We start from the raw sequence: 21,651 nt of genomic DNA on the forward strand, positions 1-21,651 counted from the left end.
TTTGGTTTTTATTTATTTTAATTGAATTTGAATATCCATTCAAACAGAGGCTGAAAATTCAAAAGCAAAAAAAAAAAAAAATCTAGTAAACAAGAAATACACTATTCATCACTTTCCAATAGGATAAAAAAGCGAGCATTAAGAAGCTGAATAAATGCAAGCTTCGCTATACAACTGCTTAAATAAATGCGCACATATATATAGTTTACCTTACTGGTAAGCAAAAAGGTTAGTGAAAAGGGTCTCTCTAAATCAACTTCTTGTAATGGTTATCAACCAATAAAAATAAAAACTTATCTTTAAGAAAATAACTGAATTACAAATGCAAAACATAATTAAAATAGATTGTATATTTTCCCACATTTTTTCTAAGTAGGAAAGACTGATTTAAATTAAAGCAATTTATATCAGCAGGTAGGAACCTTGGTTTAAACACTCTTTTCCACATTGCTACATTTTCCCTAGGGCTTTCACTTCCAATTTCCAACTGGCAGCTGAAAGCAATACCTATCCTTTACATCATCAAATATGTATTCTAACATAAAACCTTAGCAGTGACTTCATATGCTTTAATATCAACAGATTAAAACATCTGACTGTCACCTATTCTACGCATTTGGGAAATCATTTTGCTATACTCCTAACGAGGTCAATATTTAGATTTTGCTTTAAAATGCCAGTTTGAAGCACAAGCACATATTTCCGTGCACCTGCAATGTGACGGCTGTCATCTTGGCCAAAACCAGTTATTCAACAGAACTAAAACATACTTGTACTAAAGGGCCAGGCTCTCAAAAACATCACAGACTTGTATCCACAAGTCAACAAACACACTGGTGTATGGGTGACAAGCAAAATGTGCATAAGTTAATGAAACATGAAACGTGTATATTGGGAATTCATGGCATATAGTTTAAAAATCATAGTTTGCAAAGCATAAAATTGGTGGTAAAGTGGTGAGACAAATCCTAGATTCTATCACTGATTCTGGTAGGAACGTGGTGTATAGTCATTAGACACCGGACTACAAAAACTGGTTTAGTCACTCTGGCTGTGTCTACATTAGCAAGTTCTTTTGAAAGATTTTTGGAAAGAAGGGGGCTCTTTCAAAAGATCCTGTGGAGCGTCTACACATAAAAAACAAACATTCTTTCAAGTAAACGAAAAGAATACAGTGCTCCTTTCGAAATCACTCTTCCTCTCCTGTTTCAGGAAGAGCGCCCCCTTTTCAAAGCTTCTTTCAAAAGCAAATGCATGTAGATGCTCCGCAGGCCCTTTTTTATCAAACAAGCAGTCCTCACGGGGCATGATTTTTGATCCCCAGCCCATTCTTTCAAAAGAGTGGGGGCCGTGCAGACGCTCTCATTTGAAAGATCAGATCACTCTTCTGACCCACTTTTGTGTGTCTGGATGCCCTCTTTCGAAACAGTTCTTTCTGAAGAGCTCATCCGGAAGGGCTTCTTTCGAAAGATCTCTGTAATGCAGACGTAGCCTCTGAAAAGCCGTGACTAAGACTGGGTTTTTACCATATTGGAGACTAAGATTCTATGCCTGCAAAGACTTTGCATAAGCCCTATTAGCTTGAAAGGGAAGAGGTAAGGAGAGTGGTCCGTAAGTCTTTCCTGTCTGGAATTTTAAAAGCAGTTGAGAGATTAGATGTGAGTTCCTAAATTTCACTTCCATGAAAGTGACTAGTATTACTGGGTTTCCCTAAATCTGATAGGAAGAGTAGGCTAATCAGAAAGGACCACTACTGATATGAATATACGAGTCAGTAATCCTGGGAAACAAAATCAAGAAAAAAAAAACAACATGACGCTTCAGTGGAATTTTGGTAGAACTCAGAAGCATACATTATACAAGAGAATAGTAACCGAGAGGGAGGCGTGCTAGTCTAGACACTATCAAAACAAAAAGCAGTCAAGTAGCAGTTTAAAGACCAGCAAAATAGTTTATTAGGTGAGCTTTGGTGGGACAGACCCACTTCTTCAGACCATAGCCAGACAAATATTGAGTCTGTTCTGGTCTGGCTATGGTCTGAAGAAGTGGGTCTGTGCCACGAAAGCTCACCTAATAAACTATTTTGTTAGTCTTTAAAGTGCTACTTGACTGCTTTTTATTATACAAGGGAGCTATAGTCACATTCAGAAATGTAGCTTCTTAAAGCCCTTTGTGCTTATTTTGCTATGGTTAGCTTTGTAGAGGTAACACAGTCATGGATGCATGGCATAGGGTCTATCATAGTTTATTTATCTTCAAAATTATCAGCTACACTTGAGTAGTAAAATGTCACCCCACTGGAACACTCAGGTACAATAGCTACAGACATTTTCAAAAAGAAAACACTAGCACTGCTGAGAGGAACTGCAGGAACACAGCTCCATTTAAAATGCCAGATTTAGTTAGACAAATCATCTTTGTAGTTTGAGCACATCAGCTATGAAAACCACTGACTAAAAAATGAATATGGAACCAAATACCATTTTTCAGACTATGTAACATGTGAATCTAATTGGAATGGCAATATAGTTTAGTGGAAGGTCACTGAACCAGGAGAGAGACATGGATTCTATTCCTAACCTGCCAATGACTTGCTGTGTAACCTCCAGCAAATCATTGCACTTAAGTTACTGTTTATATTTGCTTATATTGTTAGCTATCTGAAGATAGGTAAAAAACAAAAAGCAGTCAAGTAGCACTTTAAAGACTAGCCAAATAGTTTATTAGGTGAGCTTTGGTGGGACAGACCCACTTCTTCAGACCATAGCCAGACCAGAACACACTCAATATTTGAGGCACAGAGAACCAAAAACAGTAAGCAAGGAGGACAAATCAGAAAAAGATAATCAAGGTGAGCAAATCAGAGAGTGGAGGGGTGGGGTGGGAAGGTCAAGAATTAGACTGAGCCAAGTATGCAGACGAGCCCCTATAGTGACTCAGAAAGTTCGCATCCCGATTTAAACCATGTGTTAATGTTCCGAATTTGAATATAAAAGTCAGCTCGTCCGCTTCCCTTTCTACAAAACAGCGATAATTTCTTTTCAGTAACACACATACCCTGAGGTCATTGACAGAATGGCCCATTCCATTAAAATATTGACTAACTGGTTTGTGGATCTGGAGTGTTTTAATGTCTGTTTTGTGCCCGTTGACCCTTTGTCTAAGGGAGTTTGAAGTCTGTCCAATATACAAAGCATCTGGGCATTGTTGACACATGATGGCATGATGTGTCAACAATGCCCAGATGCTTTGTATATTGGACAGACTTCAAACTCCCTTAGACAAAGGGTCAACGGGCACAAAACAGACATTAAAAACACTCCAGATCCACAAACCAGTTAGTCAATATTTTAATGGAATGGGCCATTCTGTCAATGACCTCAGGGTATGTGTGTTACTGAAAAGAAATTATCGCTCTTTTGTAGAAGGGGAAGCGGACGAGCTGACTTTTATATTCAAATTCGGAACATTAACACATGGTTTAAATCGGGATGCGAACTTTCTGAGTCACTATAGGGGCTCGTCTGCATACTTGGCTCAGTCTAATTCTTGACCTTCCCCCCGCCACCCCTCCACTCTCTGATTTGCTCACCTTGATTATCTTTTTCTGATTTGTCCTCCTTGCTTACTGTTTTTGGTTCTCTGTGCCTTAAATATTGAGTCTGTTCTGGTCTGGCTATGGTCTGAAGTGGGTCTGTCCCACCAAAGCTCACCTAATAAACTATTTTGCTAGTCTTTAAAGTGCTACTTGACTGCTTTTTGTTTTGATAGTGTATAGACTAGCACGGCTTACTCTCTGAAGATAGTTAGTGTCTTTTTTATTGTGTTTGTACAGTGCCTCGCACATTGGGCTCTGGTTCATGACAGAGGTTTCTAGGCAACACCTTATATAAATAACTGCCGTTCTCAAGTTTAATATCACTGAAATACTTATTTTCATCTACTTAGCCCAATAGCGAACGTTTAGCGGATGTGCAGCATTCTAGCAAAAACACTAACTTCTGGGATTCATGGTCCATAACCTATTTAAAGAAGTGGAATAAAGAAAGAACACTTCACAGAACTGGCAAGAGCAACCATCATACAAATAAAAGGGAAAATCATACAGTGAAATAAAAAAAAATAAGAAGCAGAAATACAGCAGTGTTTTTCTAGGAGCTATAATAAGTGATAAAATGGCAAAGCAGCAGACAATTCAACTTGAGATGTGGGAAAAAAAGGCATTAAGATAAATACCCGGAACAAGTGAACAAAAATACCCTAACAGACTTAGAGGAAGGTGACAGAGAGGATGTAGATGGGATAGTAAGTTGATTCAGTCTAAAGAAAGGGTAGCATGGAGTCAATCCATGGAATGCTTTAAAAGCTTAATATCTAATCCAGTTTTCCATCAACTTCAGTGGGAGTTGGCTCAGGTCCTAAAAAGTTTTGAACTACAAAAAAACCTGATACACTCACCCCAACTCTGTCATGCCATCTATAAATTCCTTTTTACTGAATTCACATTGAGTGGCTGCCTTGAACTTCCATGCTATGACCAAGACACTGATACTGGCAGGATCCAGGCTTAAATCATCACAAAACTGTTGAATGCCATCAATACCAATTTTATTTTCATCCTGTGGGTCTGCAGGGGAAAAAAAAAGAAGGTTACAATACATACTAAAAACCTTCCTGTATCCTAATGACCTGAACATTTTTGATATGCTACAGTGAAGAAGCTATTGTATTAGTAATACTCAAATCTAGCAATTCTTAATGAGGATACCAACTTGAACTGTAGTCTATTTCAAAAAGTGAGTTAAAAAGATATTGCATCTTTCAAAGACCATTTGCTAATTTGAACTGGCTTTTTATTATTTTTAAAGCAACGACTATCCCTTCTCCCTATTGCTGTTCAAAAGACTCACATAAACAACAGCTGGACCTGCCTAGCTCTAAGAAGGAAATAAAAATGCACAAGTAGATAAGGCATTTACTGGTTAGAACACTATAAAAGGTGAAAGAGAAACTTCCAATCTGACTTACAGAGCAAAGTATGAGACAAGAGCCTATAAGTGAGGTTTTTTTGTTTGTTTTTAATACTTGCAGAGTAAACAAATCAATGAGACAGGATTTTGCTTAGTTCCTATCACAACAGGCCTCAAGCTGGGTGAGGCCATTCAGCAGCCCTGTAATATATATTAAAACCTTCAATAACAAGTGGTTGAACCTCTCTAATCCAGATCTCTTGTCTGGCACACTCCATAATCAGGCATCATTTTAGTTTGCTGGACCACCACTTATCATGGGTGTGATCAAGCTTCCCATTGTCCCATAAAGTTTGTTTACAGCCACTGGTGCTGGCTCTCAGTGCTCTATGCTGTTATTTATAGCTGTAATTTACCCCTAAATGTCTTGTAAAGGCTCAATGAACAGTGGACATGTTAGTAATGTGCTAGAAAATATTGACCTCCTGCTGTTCGGCAAATTCTCTCATCTAGCACCAGTCAGGTCCTGACAGTGCCGGACGAGAGAAGTTCAACCTGTAGTTAGGATAGAACAACACATAGTAATTGCCAGTGTCAGTTTCATCTCACAACCACAATTATATATGTTTAAATATGAAAAACCAAATCTAACATAAAACCACAAAGCCCCTCCCAATCCTTCATGAATATTAGATTTTTAATTAGTCTAACAATAAAGAAATGGTCAAAGAAACAGTTACTAACAAGCATAGCAGCTATTTTATTTTACTACAGAAAATCAACTGGACTATAATACAGGATTCTCTTGAAATGCACTCTGGTTACATGAACACAACTAGCATCCTCAAAGTTACCCTTCTAACTTCTTAATATATAGTCCGTACTAATTACAATGCAAAACTGTTTTTTTTCCATATTTTACATGTAACAAGTCATAACTATTTCTTTAAATACAAAACCTTATTATATCACAGCCACAGTTATAAAGCAAAAAATTAATTTTCATATTTTGGCTAGCTAATCTGAAGATTGTAACTGTTTAGTTCTTTCTTAGACCCTTGATCCTGCAATCTGATTGTCTTGTAAATTCATGGGTTTGAAATGCAGATTCGTTTTTAAAATTGTTTTGGTTTTCCAGAGGTTTCTGAATGCTTAAAGATTAAAAGTAGCCAATAATTAAATAGGAATTTGATGCAGCAAACAGGTAGTACTTGCTTATTTCTCTCCTGGACATAATTCCATTGAAATAAATGGAATTAACTGTTAGAAGAAAAAGTAACGCTATCTAGTGTGTTGTATGGATCAGGCTCCAAAAGACTATTTTGATGTGTAAATTTTTAAATCCTTGAAACATTTGTAGTTAAATTGTGTCTTCATTGAAGTCAGTGGTAAAACCCTCACTGGCTTCAAAGAAGACAAGATTCCACTCAGTGTTGTTATTCACAATATCGGGACAACTGAGGAAATAATAAAAATAAACATGCAGAGAATTGATTTTGATGTTAGTCATTAAATAAACAGAACACGCTTTGGAAAGGATAGTACAGTTAGACAATAAAATATGTGTCATCTCAAATTTTAAACTCGACACCATCTATACATTTTTCTTTCGTTTCTATAAGCAAACCCTTTCAAAGGGTTTAAAAAGGCACCAACCCTGGCTAAGCAACTAAGATACAAAGTTTAGTATATGATGAACAAAAGAAAAAGGTGTGTAAAAAACAATAGAAACATTTTCACATTTAATTTTTCTCTGAAAATTTGTTTAGATTTTCATTATGTCCTTACAGCATTTTCAGTCTTGACAACATTGCAATAGTGTGCTTATGCATAAAAAACAACAGAACTGACTATTTTTATTCACCAAAGTGAAATGACTTAAAAAAGTAAACAGCACAAACAATGAAATACAACTCATAAAATTCCTTCAGTATTCAAGTATGGATAACCTTACAGAATTTAAGTGTGTGTGTATCTACAGATATTTAACCTCAGTGTACTTTATAATTGCCAAACAAAAAAAATGAAATAATAAAACTGATTTAAATAAAAGCAAAATTAAACTAAGTATGTGGTTTAGTAAACATCTACAAATATATACAAAAGCAATGTTGCACTTTTGTCTGAATCTCTGTGCTCCTACAACACAACCTTGTTTTTAAAATGATATTCTGAAAATCATCTAATATTGAACAAGCCTTTATGTTATTTAAAAACTTTCAAAACAGTGTAGTTATTAATGTAAAAGAAAATATGTATATACAAAGCTATTCTGGTGAGAAGCATAACCATATAGCGGGTTTAGAAAGAATTCAGGATAGACAAAAGCTGGTAAAAAAATCCATTTAACATTTTCTAGAGAAAGATTTACAATTTAAGCAACAGGTAGTAACGATTCAGAGCTGCTTCATTCTATTTAATAAACATTTACATGCATTATATATAAAATATTAACATTTCAAAAGGAGCTCTTACACTGGATCACGTCAATTCTTACACTTCCATGGCCATTTTTCCCCTTTAATTTTTCCTCTTCTTTTAAACACTACCATAAAATAAAAAGAAATGGAAAATAAAACACAACTCCACCTTTAATTCACTACCTTGTGAGTTTGTTCTTCCTAGCATATCTAAACAGCAGGTGATCTGGCATTCTGATGTAATACGCAAGCACAAAGGGTAAATTAAGGATGGAGTTTCAACTTTAATTCTCAGTATCTTTTCTTGTTATAGTTATCAGATGCCTTCTCGTAGCTGAAAGTGTTCTTGTGGTTTTTCATCTGAGCTATACTTAAACGATTTAACACAGAAATTACAGTAGTAATTTCATCATGCAAAGTAACATCACATACCAAAATTCCTTAACATGTTCATGGACAAGAGAACAAATACAATGCATAATGCGTTCTTACAAAGCCACGATCATGTCCATAAGTTACTGTCTTTAATCCATTTTTTTTCTAACATATGCAGTCCTTCCTATTGTTAAGGTGCTTTATACTTTATAAAACAAATTTTTTTATAACTCTGTAGCGAATATTATAAGACATGCAAGAAGGAAAAAAAAGCCTTGCATTCCAGAGAACTTACTATTACAGCAATATATAGAAAATGAAAAGCAGAACATTGCACTAGAAGTCTTAAAAGATGTTATCAGTAGCAAAAATGCAAAGTATAAATTTAATTCAAATGAAATAAATAAAAAAGTGATCCTTACCTTTGTACCTGTTATACAACTGTTCTAATTTCTTTCTGTCTACTGAATTTTTCATGGATTCTTTGTAGTACAAGTCTGGGTTCTGGAAGTAGTTGTCTGTTGCCACTTCTAGTTTCCACTCATTCTGCATTAAGCAATATATAGCAGTCCTTTCACCAGCCTGGGTAAATGCCATAAACTGGCGGACCTTGTCCTTCTGAGACGATTTAAGCTTATGCTTTGGGATGCAAAAGAAGCAGGAAAGCCAATGAAGCTAATCCAGAAGTTTGTGCAGCATTCTACTACTAATGCCTATCTTTTAAAGGGGTTTAGTTTTCTTGGTGTGACAACATTCACTTTAGAATTAAAGGAAACCAAAGCCCTGCTCTTCTGCAGTTAAACAGACAGCATGTCCGGAAACTGAAATGACAGCATCTATATGTATGTTGTTATTAGCAAATATCCTCACAACAGCAAATTCACGTTTGTGTTACTGCTTAGGTAAACACATTGACTTCCAGATATTTCCCATTAAATTCAGAATTATTTGATCAAAAACTCTTTAAAATACAACTGTTATGACAACTGGGTCTATTTGCTGAAAATAAATCTACCGTTAGTGATAAAATAAGCTTCAAAGGCATGAATCACACAATAATCAGAGATATGGTAAATAAAGGCCTTTAGAAATATCTGAATAGTTTAACAGGTGACTTAAGATTTTTCAGAATTTCTAGTGCTAGTGAATAATATTGTCTTCCAGTTGATTACTTAAGACAATTAAAGTCACAAAGCACTTTTCAATTTCAACACCAGGAACCATTTACTGTCACTTTCAGAAAAAGTGAGCTGAAAAGAAAACAATACTGATAAAGCAGCCAAGCAAGAGAGTCATTCCATGGTTGTGTCTACACGTGCCCCTTCCTTTCGAAAGGGGCACGTTAATGAGCAGTTTTGAAATATGCTAATGAGGCGCTGCAATGAATACGCAGCACCTCATTAGCATAATGGCGGCCAAGCGATTCGAAAGTGCGGCTTTTCGAATCGCGCGCCGCCCATGGATAGAGGAACTTCCGAAAGGAACCCCCCCCACAGTTTTCAAAAGCCCTTCTTCCTATCTGGTGAGCATCTTTCAAACCCGCTCATTAACATGCCCCTTTCGAAAGGAAGGGGCATGTGTAGACACAGGGAATATGAATTCACAAGAAGTTTTTGTAAATTTCATCAAGGCTTTAATATATTCTGATAAGAGATGTTTACTTTAACCATTGTGACTGATTACTTTGTTATTTGGTGAAGGAAAAAAAAGGTTTATAGGAACCATGATTTTTTTTTCTCAGCAGCAATGAGTTGCAGCAAATCATAGCTCTACAACATCCCAGAAAACTTCTGGAGAATGCGAGAGTAGAGGGAAGAGGTTTTAAATACAGCAAAACTCTGCTACCAGTGCGTGTTACGATTATTGTCCTCTGTACGTAAAGTAACTTTTAAAAAAAATCAAACTCTATTTGGGTTTCAATACATCTCTTTATTCATCATAGTCCACTACAATTATATACCTGGGTAGTTAACTAACTTATAAGGAAAGACATTTTGATAATTTGCTGAACTGTATTTAAGTCAACAGTATAAAGTGAAACACTGACTCACTGATGCCTAGTTTTTAGAATACACTCATAATTTATTCTGCTGCACATCACTGTTTCATGTTCAATGTGACATTGCAGTCTAAATATAGATACATCTTCTCGTCCACTCATCTCTTTTACACATTCTAGATATAGTCATATTATTAAAAGATTATTGGAGATGGTCGTATAAGACAAGAACTGCTTCATGTGCACAAGATACAGACTTCATTAAGTTATTTTCTAAATATTGAAAAAATATAGAAAAGAATACTCTTGAAATGGGAACATCATTAATTATAGCCACAACAGAAATAACTGCAAGTGATTTTGATGAGGAAATGTTCAATGTTCTTTGCTGTTTCACTACTGGAGATATTGTGAACATTTATATTTTTGAAAACGCAATACATGAAATCTTTCTACAATGAAATTGTGCACTTTTAAATAAGAGTCTAAGTTACAACTGGTTTAGTATTGGGACCCTTCATAATAGGAATCTGTGATAAAACCATGACAACTAAAAGTTTTTAAAGACAAAGCTGGTGAGGTAATATCTTTTCTTGGAGCAACTTATGGTGATGAAAGATACATGCTTTCAACAACAGAAGTTGGTCCAATAAAAGATATTACCTCACCCACTTTGTCTCTCTAATACCCTGGGACAACATGGCTGCAACACTGCTTATTTGATATGTAGTGTACAAACTTTAAGTAACCTATGTCTCTTTTCTGCTTCAAGAGGCCACAAAGAGGGAAAAGATTATTCAATTCATCTCCCTGCCAATGCATAATTGTTCTCTAAAATACATTCAAGTCCCATTTAAATTACAGATATACATACACAGACTTTTATTTTTTAAAAAAGAGGTATGGAAATCACTTTTTCTAGCAAGTTTTCTTCCTAAATGACTGCAAAATAATGTATATATGTTGTAAGAAGTCACAATGAGGTGACATACTTTATGCACTTTTTCTTGAACATCACAAACTGTCACATCAGCAAAAGGTCTCAAAACTGTTAAAACTAGATTGCACATTAAAACAGATGTTGCAAGATGAGTCAGGGCCTAATGTGGACTCTTTTGAAAATAGCTTTGATTACGTTTTAATTCATTGTAAATTCCCGCTACTCTTCTGGGCTTTCCAATTATACACTTGCATACCAGTAATAACCTTAGAATAATGCTCAGTAGAATATGACTGCTTTATTTTCCATGAATTTATATTCACTCTACACTATACTCCATCATATGCTTAATCCAATAACTGTCTAGATGTGCGGTTCTATTTCCTCAAACATCCTTGTATCTAGGTGCCCGAATACAATTTAAGCTTCAGTATTACCCTAACAGGACTGTGTTTCCCACTCCACTGGATTTGTACTCACTAGACTGACTTTCTTTGGGGACCGTGGTGGGCTGGAAGAAAACTTGCCAGATAAACTCCTGCAGCCTCTCTTGAGGAAAGAGACAATACCCTTCTTTGACAGCAATATACGAAGTCACGGTTGGGATCGCACAGTGAGGGGTGAAAGAGGGTTTCCCTACTCTGGAGGATTTGTCACGCTCGTTTAACTCTCTCTCCTTACAAAACACCACCACCGAGCAAGTCAGGCAAAAACTAGGGTGGCGGGCCCACTTCAAGACGCTGGGGCGGGGGAGGGGGGGTAGCTCGCCTGAAGCTCCCTAACCCGCCTTCCCCAAGCTCAGCGCAGACACGTGCAGCTCACGCGCCGGACAACCCCTCTCCCGCCCCCCAGCAAGGAGCAGCGCGGTCCCGGCACCTGCCCAGGCCCCTCTAACGCCGTCCCCCCAACCTGTGCAGCCCAACTCCGCTGGGGGCGGCGGCCAGGCCTGGGCCGGCCCCGAGGCAGGGGGAGGGACTCAGCTCCAGCCACCTGCCCTGGAAGCCCAAAGCCCAAAAAAGGGCAGGTCAGTGCCGCTGCCGCCTGGCTCAGCTCTCAAAATACCCACAGCACCGCCCCCTCCCCCCACGGGCCCTGCCGCGGCTCCCAAACACCCCAGCTGCCCCCGGCCGCCGGGTTCTGGGGCCCTGCCGCCCCGCCCGACATCTCCCCCCGGCGGCTGGAGACCCCGCGGCGCACTGGCCGGGGCGGCGAGTGGGGAGGCTATTTTCCCACCTACCATCTTATCACCGGCGCTTTGACCAACTTCACTGCCCAGCGCCGCCGCCTCTTGCGCAGGCGCGCACCGGCTCGCCTCAGCCGCCTATCGCCGAGCGCGCTAGGCAGCGAGGGGCCCTGGGCCCGGCCGCCGCTCTGGGTGCAGCAGTCCCCGCCTCGCCGCAGGCACTAGAAAGTCAGCGCCCCACTGGAAGGGCTCTGGAAACTACAACTCCCGTGATGCACCACACAGACGAGCCAAAGACAGTTACCCAAGATGCCCTGCGCTATCGAGCCAGGACTGCATCTCCCAGAAGGCACTGTGCGAAAAGAATGCGGCGGCAGAGGCCTCGCAGGGCGGGCTGGGAACTACAAATCCCATGGCACCTTGCGCTTAAAGGAGCCCTGTCCGCACTCCGGGACTTGGCAGCCGGCGTGGGTGTGATTTCTCACCAGAGGGCCCTTGAGACGGTTGGTTGGGCGCCCAATAGGAGCAGGGTAACGGCGCGCGGCGCCACCTCGGCTCTCCAGCGGCAGCTGCCCTGCTCCGGGCTGGCCCCGCCTGCGGCAGGTGAGCCGGGCGGATGGAGGCAGCGGCCGCCGGAGGCTAGAGCGGCCACCTCGTCTCAGCCCGGCCGCAGCCCTGAGGTAGGAGCGGGCCGGGCCGGGCCGGGCCGGGCAGGGAAGGGCAGAACAGTGACTCGGGCCCAGCAGCTGCGAGCGAGTTCCCCCTCTCCTGCCACCCGCGCCGCGACCCATAACAATGGGGTGCGGGGCCGGACGGGCCGGTGGGCACAGCCAGCCGCGCGGGCCCTCCCGCCCCGGGTAAACGCCCCCCACCCCCGCCCATACGGCCCATGTCCTGCGGGGTCACCACCTCCCCCCACTCTGGGGGGACCCCCACAAGCACCGTCCATCTTCCCGCCGGGTCGCTACCGGGCCACCCACGCACAGCACAGGATTTTCCCTCTCTCCCAGACTGAGATGCAATAGATTTCATCCCCGTCGGGGTGCCATTTCCGCTGGCTGGTGGGAGGGGGGTGGGGCATGAGGGGGCAGACTGAGGATAGTGGCTTTAGCAGTGTTGTTACTTAGCACGCTCAGCAGAAGCCACCCAGCAAATGGGAGAGGTTCCAACCCGTCCACCCCCTCCCCACCTCACCTTTGAAGGGACTACTAAGGCACTTGAAAACTCTAGGATTTTTTGGCGGATAACAGTAAGTAGTTGGGAGGAGCACTGTGTCTAATCTAGTGGCTGTATAAAAGAGAGAAAATTAATTCATTGATCAGCTCTAATACTAACATATTCTGACATCTTGTGGCAAGTCACTTAAGGGACGCTGGTTACCCTTAAAAATGTTAATGTGTGTGCTTAATCTACAGGGAGAGAGACTGTTGGGACTCCTGGGCTCCATCTCAGCCTTGGGAGGGGAGTGGGGGGTCTAGTGGGTTAGTGCAGGGGACAGATACATCTGAGCTTTATATAAGAACACAGGAAGGGTCCATCTAGTTCAGTAGCCTGTCTTCCAAAAGTGGCCAATGCTAGCTGCCTCAGAAGCCATGAAGAGAAGAGGCAATTGTCAAATGATCCATCCCCTGTCATTAATTCCCAGCGTCTGGCAAACAAGCTAGGGACAACATGCCTGCCCATACTGTATAGTGGCCATTGATGGATTTATCCTCCTTGGTCTTACTTTTGTTTTTATTGGAAGCCTCTTGTAGTTTGGGCCTTTCCATCGTCTCCTGGCAAAGAGTTTCGCTGGTTGACTTTGTTTTGTTTTAAATCTGCTGCCTATAAGTTTCATTGGGTGAGCTTCTTGTGTTACATGAGTACAGGAATAAATAACATTTCCTTGTTCTATCTTCCCACGCCATTCATGATTTCGTAGGCCTCTAACATATTCTCTTACTGTTCTGTCATTTCTTTTCCAAACTGAAAAGTCCTAGTCTTTTTAATCTCCCTTCACAGGGAAGCTGTTCCTTACCCCCTAATCATTTCTGTTGCCCTTTTTCAATTCCAGTATATTTTTTCCTAGCTAGGGTGACCAGATCTGCATGCAGTAATCACACCATAACTTTATATAGAGGCAATATGGTATTTTCTGATTTATTATCCATTCCTTTCCTAATGAATCCCAGTATCCTGTTTGCTCAATGTGCAGTGGAAATCTAAAAAGCTGTTCCCAGGGAACTATCCACAATGATTCCAAAATCTTCCCTTTAGTGATAACAGCTAATTTAGACCCCATTGTTTTTATATGTATAGTTAGATTTATATTTTTCCATACGCATTACTTTTTATTTATCAACACTGAATTCTATCTGCTCTTGTGTTGCCTAATCTGTCAGTTTTGAGAGATCCCATTGTAACGCTTTGCAGTCAGCTTTGGACTTAACTGTTTTGAGTAATTTTGTATCATCTGCAAATATTTGCAACTTCACTGTTTACCCTCTTTTCTAGAACAGTTATGAGGGGCTGGACAGCAGTGGTCCAAACACAGATGCTTGCAGCATATCCCTATTTATTCCTACTCCCCACCCCATCTTTTAAGAGTATGTGGTAGTTTTCATGATGCGCTAAGGATCCTTCAATTACTTGAATGACAAGCCTTTTGTTATCTTAATCTGCTTGCCTCCCTGTTTATAAACAAACTCCCTGCCCTAAAGGCAAAGCTGGAAGCAGCACAAACTCTGTTGCAGTTACAAACTGCCTCTGAAGCTTGGGCATGAACTTGGAGATGCATAGCTCCTCCCCACTGGATGGATCATGACCTGCACAGCATATCTCTTCCTCCCCTAACCACCTTTTCTGGAGACCACTGCCCTATACCAGCTCTCATACGGAGAATCTATATTATTGCATATTTACCCACTTCCTGCATCCAGGTGGTGTGAGGCAAGAGACTATAATGGAAAAAACCTAAACTTCTGCTCGTTTCCTTATTGCTAGAGAGCATGAAACTGTATAGAACCTGAAAAAATCTCTTTCAAATATATCTACAAAGGAAAAGTAGTCCTCACATGTGCAGAAATAGATGTCTAACAAAGTCTTCAGAAATTCTGTTCCTTAATGGATCTTTTTTTTTTTGGGGAGGGGGAGGGGGAGGGAGGTGGTCTGATGCTTCCTTGGGTTGTGAGATACTTCACTGTCACCTGCCCCTAGCCTGAGAAGGCCTTGTCTGTGCCTGCCATAGGTCAGCTCCCCAACTCCATTGGCCAAAGGCAACAGAAGCACTCATCTCTAGGCCTAGCAGATGCCACTGTCACTTTACAACAGAGGTGGCCAAAGTATGGGGTGTGCTCCTGGGGGGCATGGGAGTCTGCTTGGGGGCACGTACAGTAGTGTGAGAGAGAGCGTCATCCAGCCTCTTTGTCACCAGCTCTGCTCTGGTCCGGCTCCTAGACCCAGATTCAGCTGCTGGTCTCAGCTTTGGTCCAGGCTCATGGCTGATGCTGAGGACAAGGCTGACAATGGAGTTGCAAGCGGGTGTGGGCCAAGCTGCCAGCCTTCACCTCAGCCCAGCAACAACTCCGCTCCCACGTCCACCTTTGGCCTCCTTACCTTGTCTGCATCTCCTCCCTCTCAGTTACAGCCCCTCCTGGCCCTTGGTCAGGGTCATGGACAGTGCTAAGTGGGAAGGGGGGAGGGAGGGAAACCCCAAACCTCATGGGCTTGATGAAGGCAAGCTGGTCCATGGGCTCTCCCTAGAAGTGGGGAAAAGCAGTATAGGCTATAGAGAAGCGCTTTGTGCAGGCATTGCCCTCCACTCTCCACCCCCATTTCTTTCATTGGCTGAATAGCAGCTAGTGGGAGCTGGCAGCATGCAGAGCCACATATAGTGACATTCGTCCCCCACCCCTGTTCTATGCTGGGTAGTTGCCTGTGTCTCCATCTCCGCCTCGTCCCTTCCAGACTTTGCACCAACTCTCCTCCTGTACCCCTCCCTTCCAAACCCTGTACCCTCACCCCCTGCCCACTCATCCCACCCGGACCTCACAGCCCCCCCAGCTCACTCCTGCACCCTATCTTCTACCTAGATCCCACATCCCACCCCAGCCTACTCCTTGGCAGCCCCCTCCTGTGCACTGAGCTCCTCATTCTTGGCCATACCCCATAGCCTATTGGGACCCCACAAAATCTACTAGCCTTAGTTGGGGCCACATCTGTGAGCATGGGTGGCTTTTTCTGGTTTCATATGTTTTTTGTTCTTTAAATTCTTACTTGTATGTGGTCCCAGACTGATTCTTATGTGGGTCAGTGATCTCTGACCCAGCAAAGGCTCCACACCCCTGCATTATACTTTAAGGCACTGTAAATAATTCAAGATTATGGCAGGTTGGATCTCAATTATCCACTTGAAGCCGTCACCAGATGTGCTGGTCATGCCACTGAGTCCATCTACCTGTCCTCCGAGATGCTCCACCACCATGTCCTGCTGTGCCAAACGATCTGGTCTACCCCAGCCAAAGTATAGAGTTGGGTTAACAGCCCCTCAGCCGAGCAACACAGATGCTGAACAAGCTCAGCTCTGGGAGGTCTCAGCTGTAAGCCATTGGCAGCACCCAGGGATGCTTCCTCAAAGAGGATAAAAACCCCAAATAAATCTGCCTTACTCTTTATAAAAGGTTTATATAGAGACTGCTCATAAGGTTAACCTCCTTTATCAATGAAAGAGTGGGTGCTCCCCCCAGGTAACAATTATTTACATAGGGCGTGATAATAAAAATGTTTTCGTTAAGTATGAAAAGTAGGATTTAAAGTAAATTACTCAGGTAAAATAAACTTGCACTCGCATTAACGTGAGTTAAGCGCAACTCAAAATCCCGCTCTGCCCAGCCCTGGCTTAATGCCCTCGACCTTGTATGTCCCCGGTTCAAACCCCCCTTTGCAGCCCTGGCTCACCACCCCACTGCGTCGAGCTCTGGCTCAACTCCACCCCCTGTGCCTGGCTTTGGGTCACCCCCCTTCTGCAGGGCTGTGTGGCCCCGGCTCAACTCTACCTCCCTGCAGCCCCACCCCACCGCCAAGCTTAACCCTCCCCAATTACCCCCTTGCCCCCAAACCCCAGGACTTACCTTTCAAAAGGAGCTCCAGATGCTCTTACTGCTTCCCTGGCTGCAGAAGGTGTGTTCCGCTGGGGAAGAAAGCCACCCCCTGACTTATGCAAAATTCGAGTTATGTGAGGGTGTATGGGAATGCAACCCTCGCATAACTCGAGGGACTACTGTATACACAGTCAGCAGATTGTAACTTGAAAAATTATTGTGTAAGATGAAGGCCTAAGCCCATGCAGTGCAGGCCTGATTTGAGGCGTGAGGACAAGCTAACAATGGACAAACATGGCTAATGCAAAGCAAAGCTAAATTGTGAGCAAGAGTCAGGCCCCAATAACAGAATGTGGCACAAACACAGTGCCATGCTAATTGGTAAGTATCGGAGGGGTAGCCGTGTTAGTCTGAATCTGTAATAGCAACGAAGGGTCCTGTGGCACCTTATAGACTAACAGCAAAGTTTTGAGCATGAGCTTTCGTGAGCAGAGACTCACTTCATCAGGTGCATCAGAATTGAGTCTGTGCTCACGAAAGCTCAAGCTCAAAACTTTTCTGTTAGTTTATAAGGTGCCACAGGACCATTCGTCATTGTTACTAATTGGTAATCGGCCCTGGCGCAGAACAATAATTGGTACAGGTCAGAAGATGAAATCACAAGCTACCACCAGCTCATTTAAAAATGAGACCTTGGTACCAACTTTTCATAGACATAGGCCCAAGTTCTGGAAAAGGTCTAAAATTGCAGCTTGATGGATACAGATGATCTAATCAAACCCCAAAGTACAGGATGATGGCTGACAACATCAGAGGGTGGCAGCCTGATACGTTGTCAGTGAGGTGTGATTTGTTTGTATCTATATATGAAGTGGTGTCTTTGCAGGGACAGTCTTTGTATGACTTAGTCAGAAATTTCCATTGCTCCCTGAGTCATTCCAGTGTGGCAGGTACATATGCGCAGTGATTCAGTAGAGTCTACTGATAACTGTTAAGGTACTTTGCTTTACAATAAACCTGGCTGTGTGCCTTCAATCCTTATCTGGTCTGTGGTCTTTGGGGGCCCTCTCAGGGCCCACAGCATTGAATGCACACAAGCAGCCTCTTGTTATCATCATCAACGGAGCCAAAGACCCATGGGAACACCTTGGCAGTAAATCTTCCTAACTAGAATTAAATATTACAGGATGCATTTTGTCTAAAGCGTCTTCGAGTTATGCATATTTATATTCATAAGCCAATTTTCATAAAGCACAAGGGGGGGAGCTGTGACAGACATTAATGTACATATATTTTAAATGTAGGCTTGAAGACTGCAGCTTGTTCATGGATGTTGTAAAAAGAGCAAACTTGTATACTAGTAACTAAGTATAACCCTTATCTTCATAGTTTAACAAATAAGTTTGAGAAAACACATCAACATCTTCTCTAAAAGAAGCATAAGTGACCAGTGTGGTAGTGCTGAGTTTTACACAAGTAATCACATTACCAAACAATAAATACCAGTTGAAATTTATTAAATATTTTGGATGTTTTTCTCCATTTTCAAATATATTGATTTCTTTTACAATACAGAATAAAAAGAATAAATACAATACCAAATAAATATCAGCGTTTCAAGATATTTACTTGCAGATATGCTAAATATTCAAATTTCCTATCATGCTTTGGCCACAATTCCAGAGGACGTGCTTCTATGATGATAATGATCATTAAAAAAAATAATGTGTTAATCGAATTTGTGGCTGAACTTCTTGGCAGAGAATTGTCTCCTGTTTTACCTGCATTCAGCCCATATATATTGTGATAAATCATGGATGATGACCCAGTACATGTTCATTTTAAGAACAGTTTCACAGCAGATTTGGCAAAACACAAAGTCCTAGTGTGAGATTTGTAAAAGTAGCTATAGCACTCAACCCAGAGTGTAAGAATCTCTGGTGCCATCCAAAATCCAAGAAGTCTTAACAGAACAATAATCAGATGTGGAGACTACAGAACCTGAACCTTCAATAAAGAAAATTAACCTTCTGCTGGTGGCACTCAGATGCTAAACATGAATATGTATGTACACTGTTTTGGATAATTATCAAGCAGAACCCATTATCTGCATGGGTGCATGATTTCTGGAATGGTGTTTGAAGCAGAAAGGGACATGTAAAGCTTTAGTGCATCTGGCACATACGTATCTTGCAACACTGGCTGCAACAGTACTATATAAATGCCTTTTCTCACTTCCAGGTAACATTGTAAGCAAGAAGTGGGAGGATTATTTCCCACAAATTGTAAGAAAACTTGTTTGAATGATTGGCTGAATAAAAAGTAGGCCTGAGTGGGCTTTAGAGCCTACAAAGTTTTACATTGTTTTGTAGTTGAATTCAGTTAAGTTTTGGACATAATTCTATGTTCAGAAGCTCAACTGAGATAGAGTTCAACTGATAGAGATTGCACTATAATACTTGAAAAATGCTACTTTTTTGTTTTTTTTTATAGTGCAAAGACTTGTGATCAAAATTAAATGTAAAGTGAGGTGTGCACTTTCAGTTTTGTTTGTAATTGAAATCCATAAATTTGAAAATGTAGAAAACATCAAACATATTTAAAGAAAAGGGGTTCTATTATTGTTAGTGCAACCAATAACACAATTTTTAATTGCTTGGCAGCCCTACTATCTGATCAAAGGAGAACACACACTTTTTATTAGCCTTAATTTGAGACTGTTTTTGCAATTGTTTTTGATCCAGTGGTCTGACTCCAAACTATGTTTGACAGTTAATTTGTGTTCTCTTTCAGTACAACATGTGTTTTCGAAATGCAGAGAGCATATTGTAGAAGGCTTTGGACTGTTCCTGGTTCTATACCATAATACAATGAAGGCAATTGAATTTAATTCTCTATGGATATTGATTTCACTGCTCTGCTGCCAGTTATTGGACACTGCAGAACATGAAGATGTAGTAAAACATGCAATAAAGCTGCATCGTGGGAAAGGTGCTGCTGTCACTCAGAGAAAACAATGGGTCTTAGAAAATTGCAGAAAGCTATCTGGGCTCCTTCGCCAAAAGAATGTGGTTCTCAACAAACTAAAAAATGCAATAAAATCAGTGGAGAAGGACTTGGTGCTGTCAGATGAAGAGAAACTTTTTCAAGTGCATACATTTGAAATTTTCCAAAAGGAGCTGAATGAAAGTGAAAATTCAGTCTTTCAAGCAATCCATGGACTCCAGAGGGCTCTTCAAGGTGATTACAAAGATGTTGTAAACATGAAAGAAAGTAGTAGACAGCGATTGGAGGCTTTGAGAGAAGCTGCAATAAAGGTTAGTTCTTTCCAATTTTACTCATGCATTATGCAGCATAATACACTAAAGGTTTTTTTAGGTACAGCCCGACCAATTTCATGGCTGTTTTTTTAAATGTGTCAAGGGCAGATTTCACAGTCTGTCCCCATGACATCCAATCTCCCCATACTACCAGGAGCCTGGGGCTTCGAGTTGGTAGTCTGGCCAAGTTGGGAATGGATGGACTGGACAGGATACACCCTCACTTCTGCACTGGAGAAACCAAAGAACTAGGCTTCCAGCTTCTGCCCCTACCCCTTCCATGCAGCTCCTGCTGCTGCTCAGGTTTCCTTGCCCCAGTGGTGCCCTGAAGGAAGGAAGTAGGTTGTTTATGTATGAAAAATACAGATATACACCAAACTTTCAACATATTTCAAACTTATTCCCAGTGTAAAGATGGAATTTTGAGCAAAGCTGAGAGTAAATCTGTTCTTTTCAGGGAGTAGGTAGTCCGTCGTGTCCAATGATGACGTTTTGAGCTTGCACAGGCTCATCAGTTGTGGACTCGCATGTGGCTGAGGAGTCCAAGCTTTGAATGGCGTGGGCGTTCACAGTGGGGGCAAGGGAATTGTCCTGGCTCTGTTGGTGCGGCTGCTGCTGTTGCTTTCTTCTTCTTCTCATGAGCATCAATGACGCATACACGTTGCTGCTCTTCAAAGTTGTCATACGTGTGTCGTATGAGAGCACACCAGCCTGTTCCGTCTTTTTGCATTCTGCTCTAGCTGATCTGCTTTTAAACCAGCATGAGCAATGTTGGCCTTCACGCAGTCTTTATATCTCTTGTGAGGCCTACCTTGATTCCCTTTGCCCTGGGACAGTTCACCGTAGAGGAGTTGCTTAGGGATTCTTGACTCCTCCATTCATATGATGTGCCCTGTCCAGCAAAGCTGGGCTTTCAGAATCCTGGCTTCGATACTCGTGGTTCCTGCTCTGTCCAGGACTTCCAGGTTCATAACTGTCCTGCCGTCGAATGTGCAGTATTGACCTCAGGCTGTGTGGGTAGAAGCGCTCCAGCAGTTTTATATGTTTTCTGTACAAGGTCCAGGTTTCACAGCCATACAGGAGACTGGTCAGGACTACAGCCTTGTACACTTTCAGTTTAGTGGACTGTCGGGTATTGTGCTGATTCAACACTCGTGCTCTCAGACGTCCTAGTGTCCGTCTGGCCTGGCAGATTCCGGCATTGATTTCTTTGTCAAGGGAGCCATCGTTGGCTATCACACTGCCAAGGTACTTGAACTCCTCTGCTGATTTTTAACTCTGTTCCTTCAATAAAGATTGAAGCGGGGAGAACAGCCGATCCTGGAGCAGGTTGAAACAGTACCTCAGTCTTTCCTAGGCTGATGGT

General features: G+C 41.7%; 2 protein-coding genes across 4 annotated transcripts in view; one reads left to right on the top strand and one right to left on the bottom strand.

The window, feature by feature from the left end:
- Window positions 1-12,116, bottom strand: part of DCUN1D2 (defective in cullin neddylation 1 domain containing 2) — a 60,359-nt gene extending 48,243 nt beyond the window's left edge. Inside the window, exons 1-3 of one of the 2 annotated variants that reach the window (XM_074990816.1) lie at window positions 11,942-12,116; window positions 8,188-8,404; window positions 4,459-4,627 (exon numbers count right to left, since the gene is read on the bottom strand). In XM_074990816.1, coding sequence (XP_074846917.1) covers window positions 4,459-4,627; window positions 8,188-8,404; window positions 11,942-11,944 — 389 coding nt within the window. In that variant the 5' untranslated portion in view covers window positions 11,945-12,116. Of the gene's footprint in view, window positions 1-4,458; window positions 4,628-8,187; window positions 8,405-11,184; window positions 11,406-11,941 lie in introns of those variants that run through there. The other variant, XM_074990824.1, reaches the window with a different exon arrangement.
- A 228-nt stretch (window positions 12,117-12,344) lies between these two features.
- Window positions 12,345-21,651, top strand: part of TMCO3 (transmembrane and coiled-coil domains 3) — a 97,357-nt gene continuing 88,050 nt past the window's right edge. For both annotated transcript variants that reach the window (XM_074990837.1, XM_074990847.1), the window contains exons 1-2: window positions 12,345-12,567; window positions 19,759-20,282. In XM_074990837.1, the coding sequence (XP_074846938.1) occupies window positions 19,836-20,282 (447 nt within the window). In that variant the 5' untranslated portion in view covers window positions 12,345-12,567; window positions 19,759-19,835. The remainder of the gene's footprint in view (window positions 12,568-19,758; window positions 20,283-21,651) is intronic.

Source organism: Carettochelys insculpta, chromosome 1 (assembly GCF_033958435.1).
Source record: "Carettochelys insculpta isolate YL-2023 chromosome 1, ASM3395843v1, whole genome shotgun sequence".
Classification (NCBI taxonomy): Eukaryota; Metazoa; Chordata; order Testudines; family Carettochelyidae; genus Carettochelys; species Carettochelys insculpta.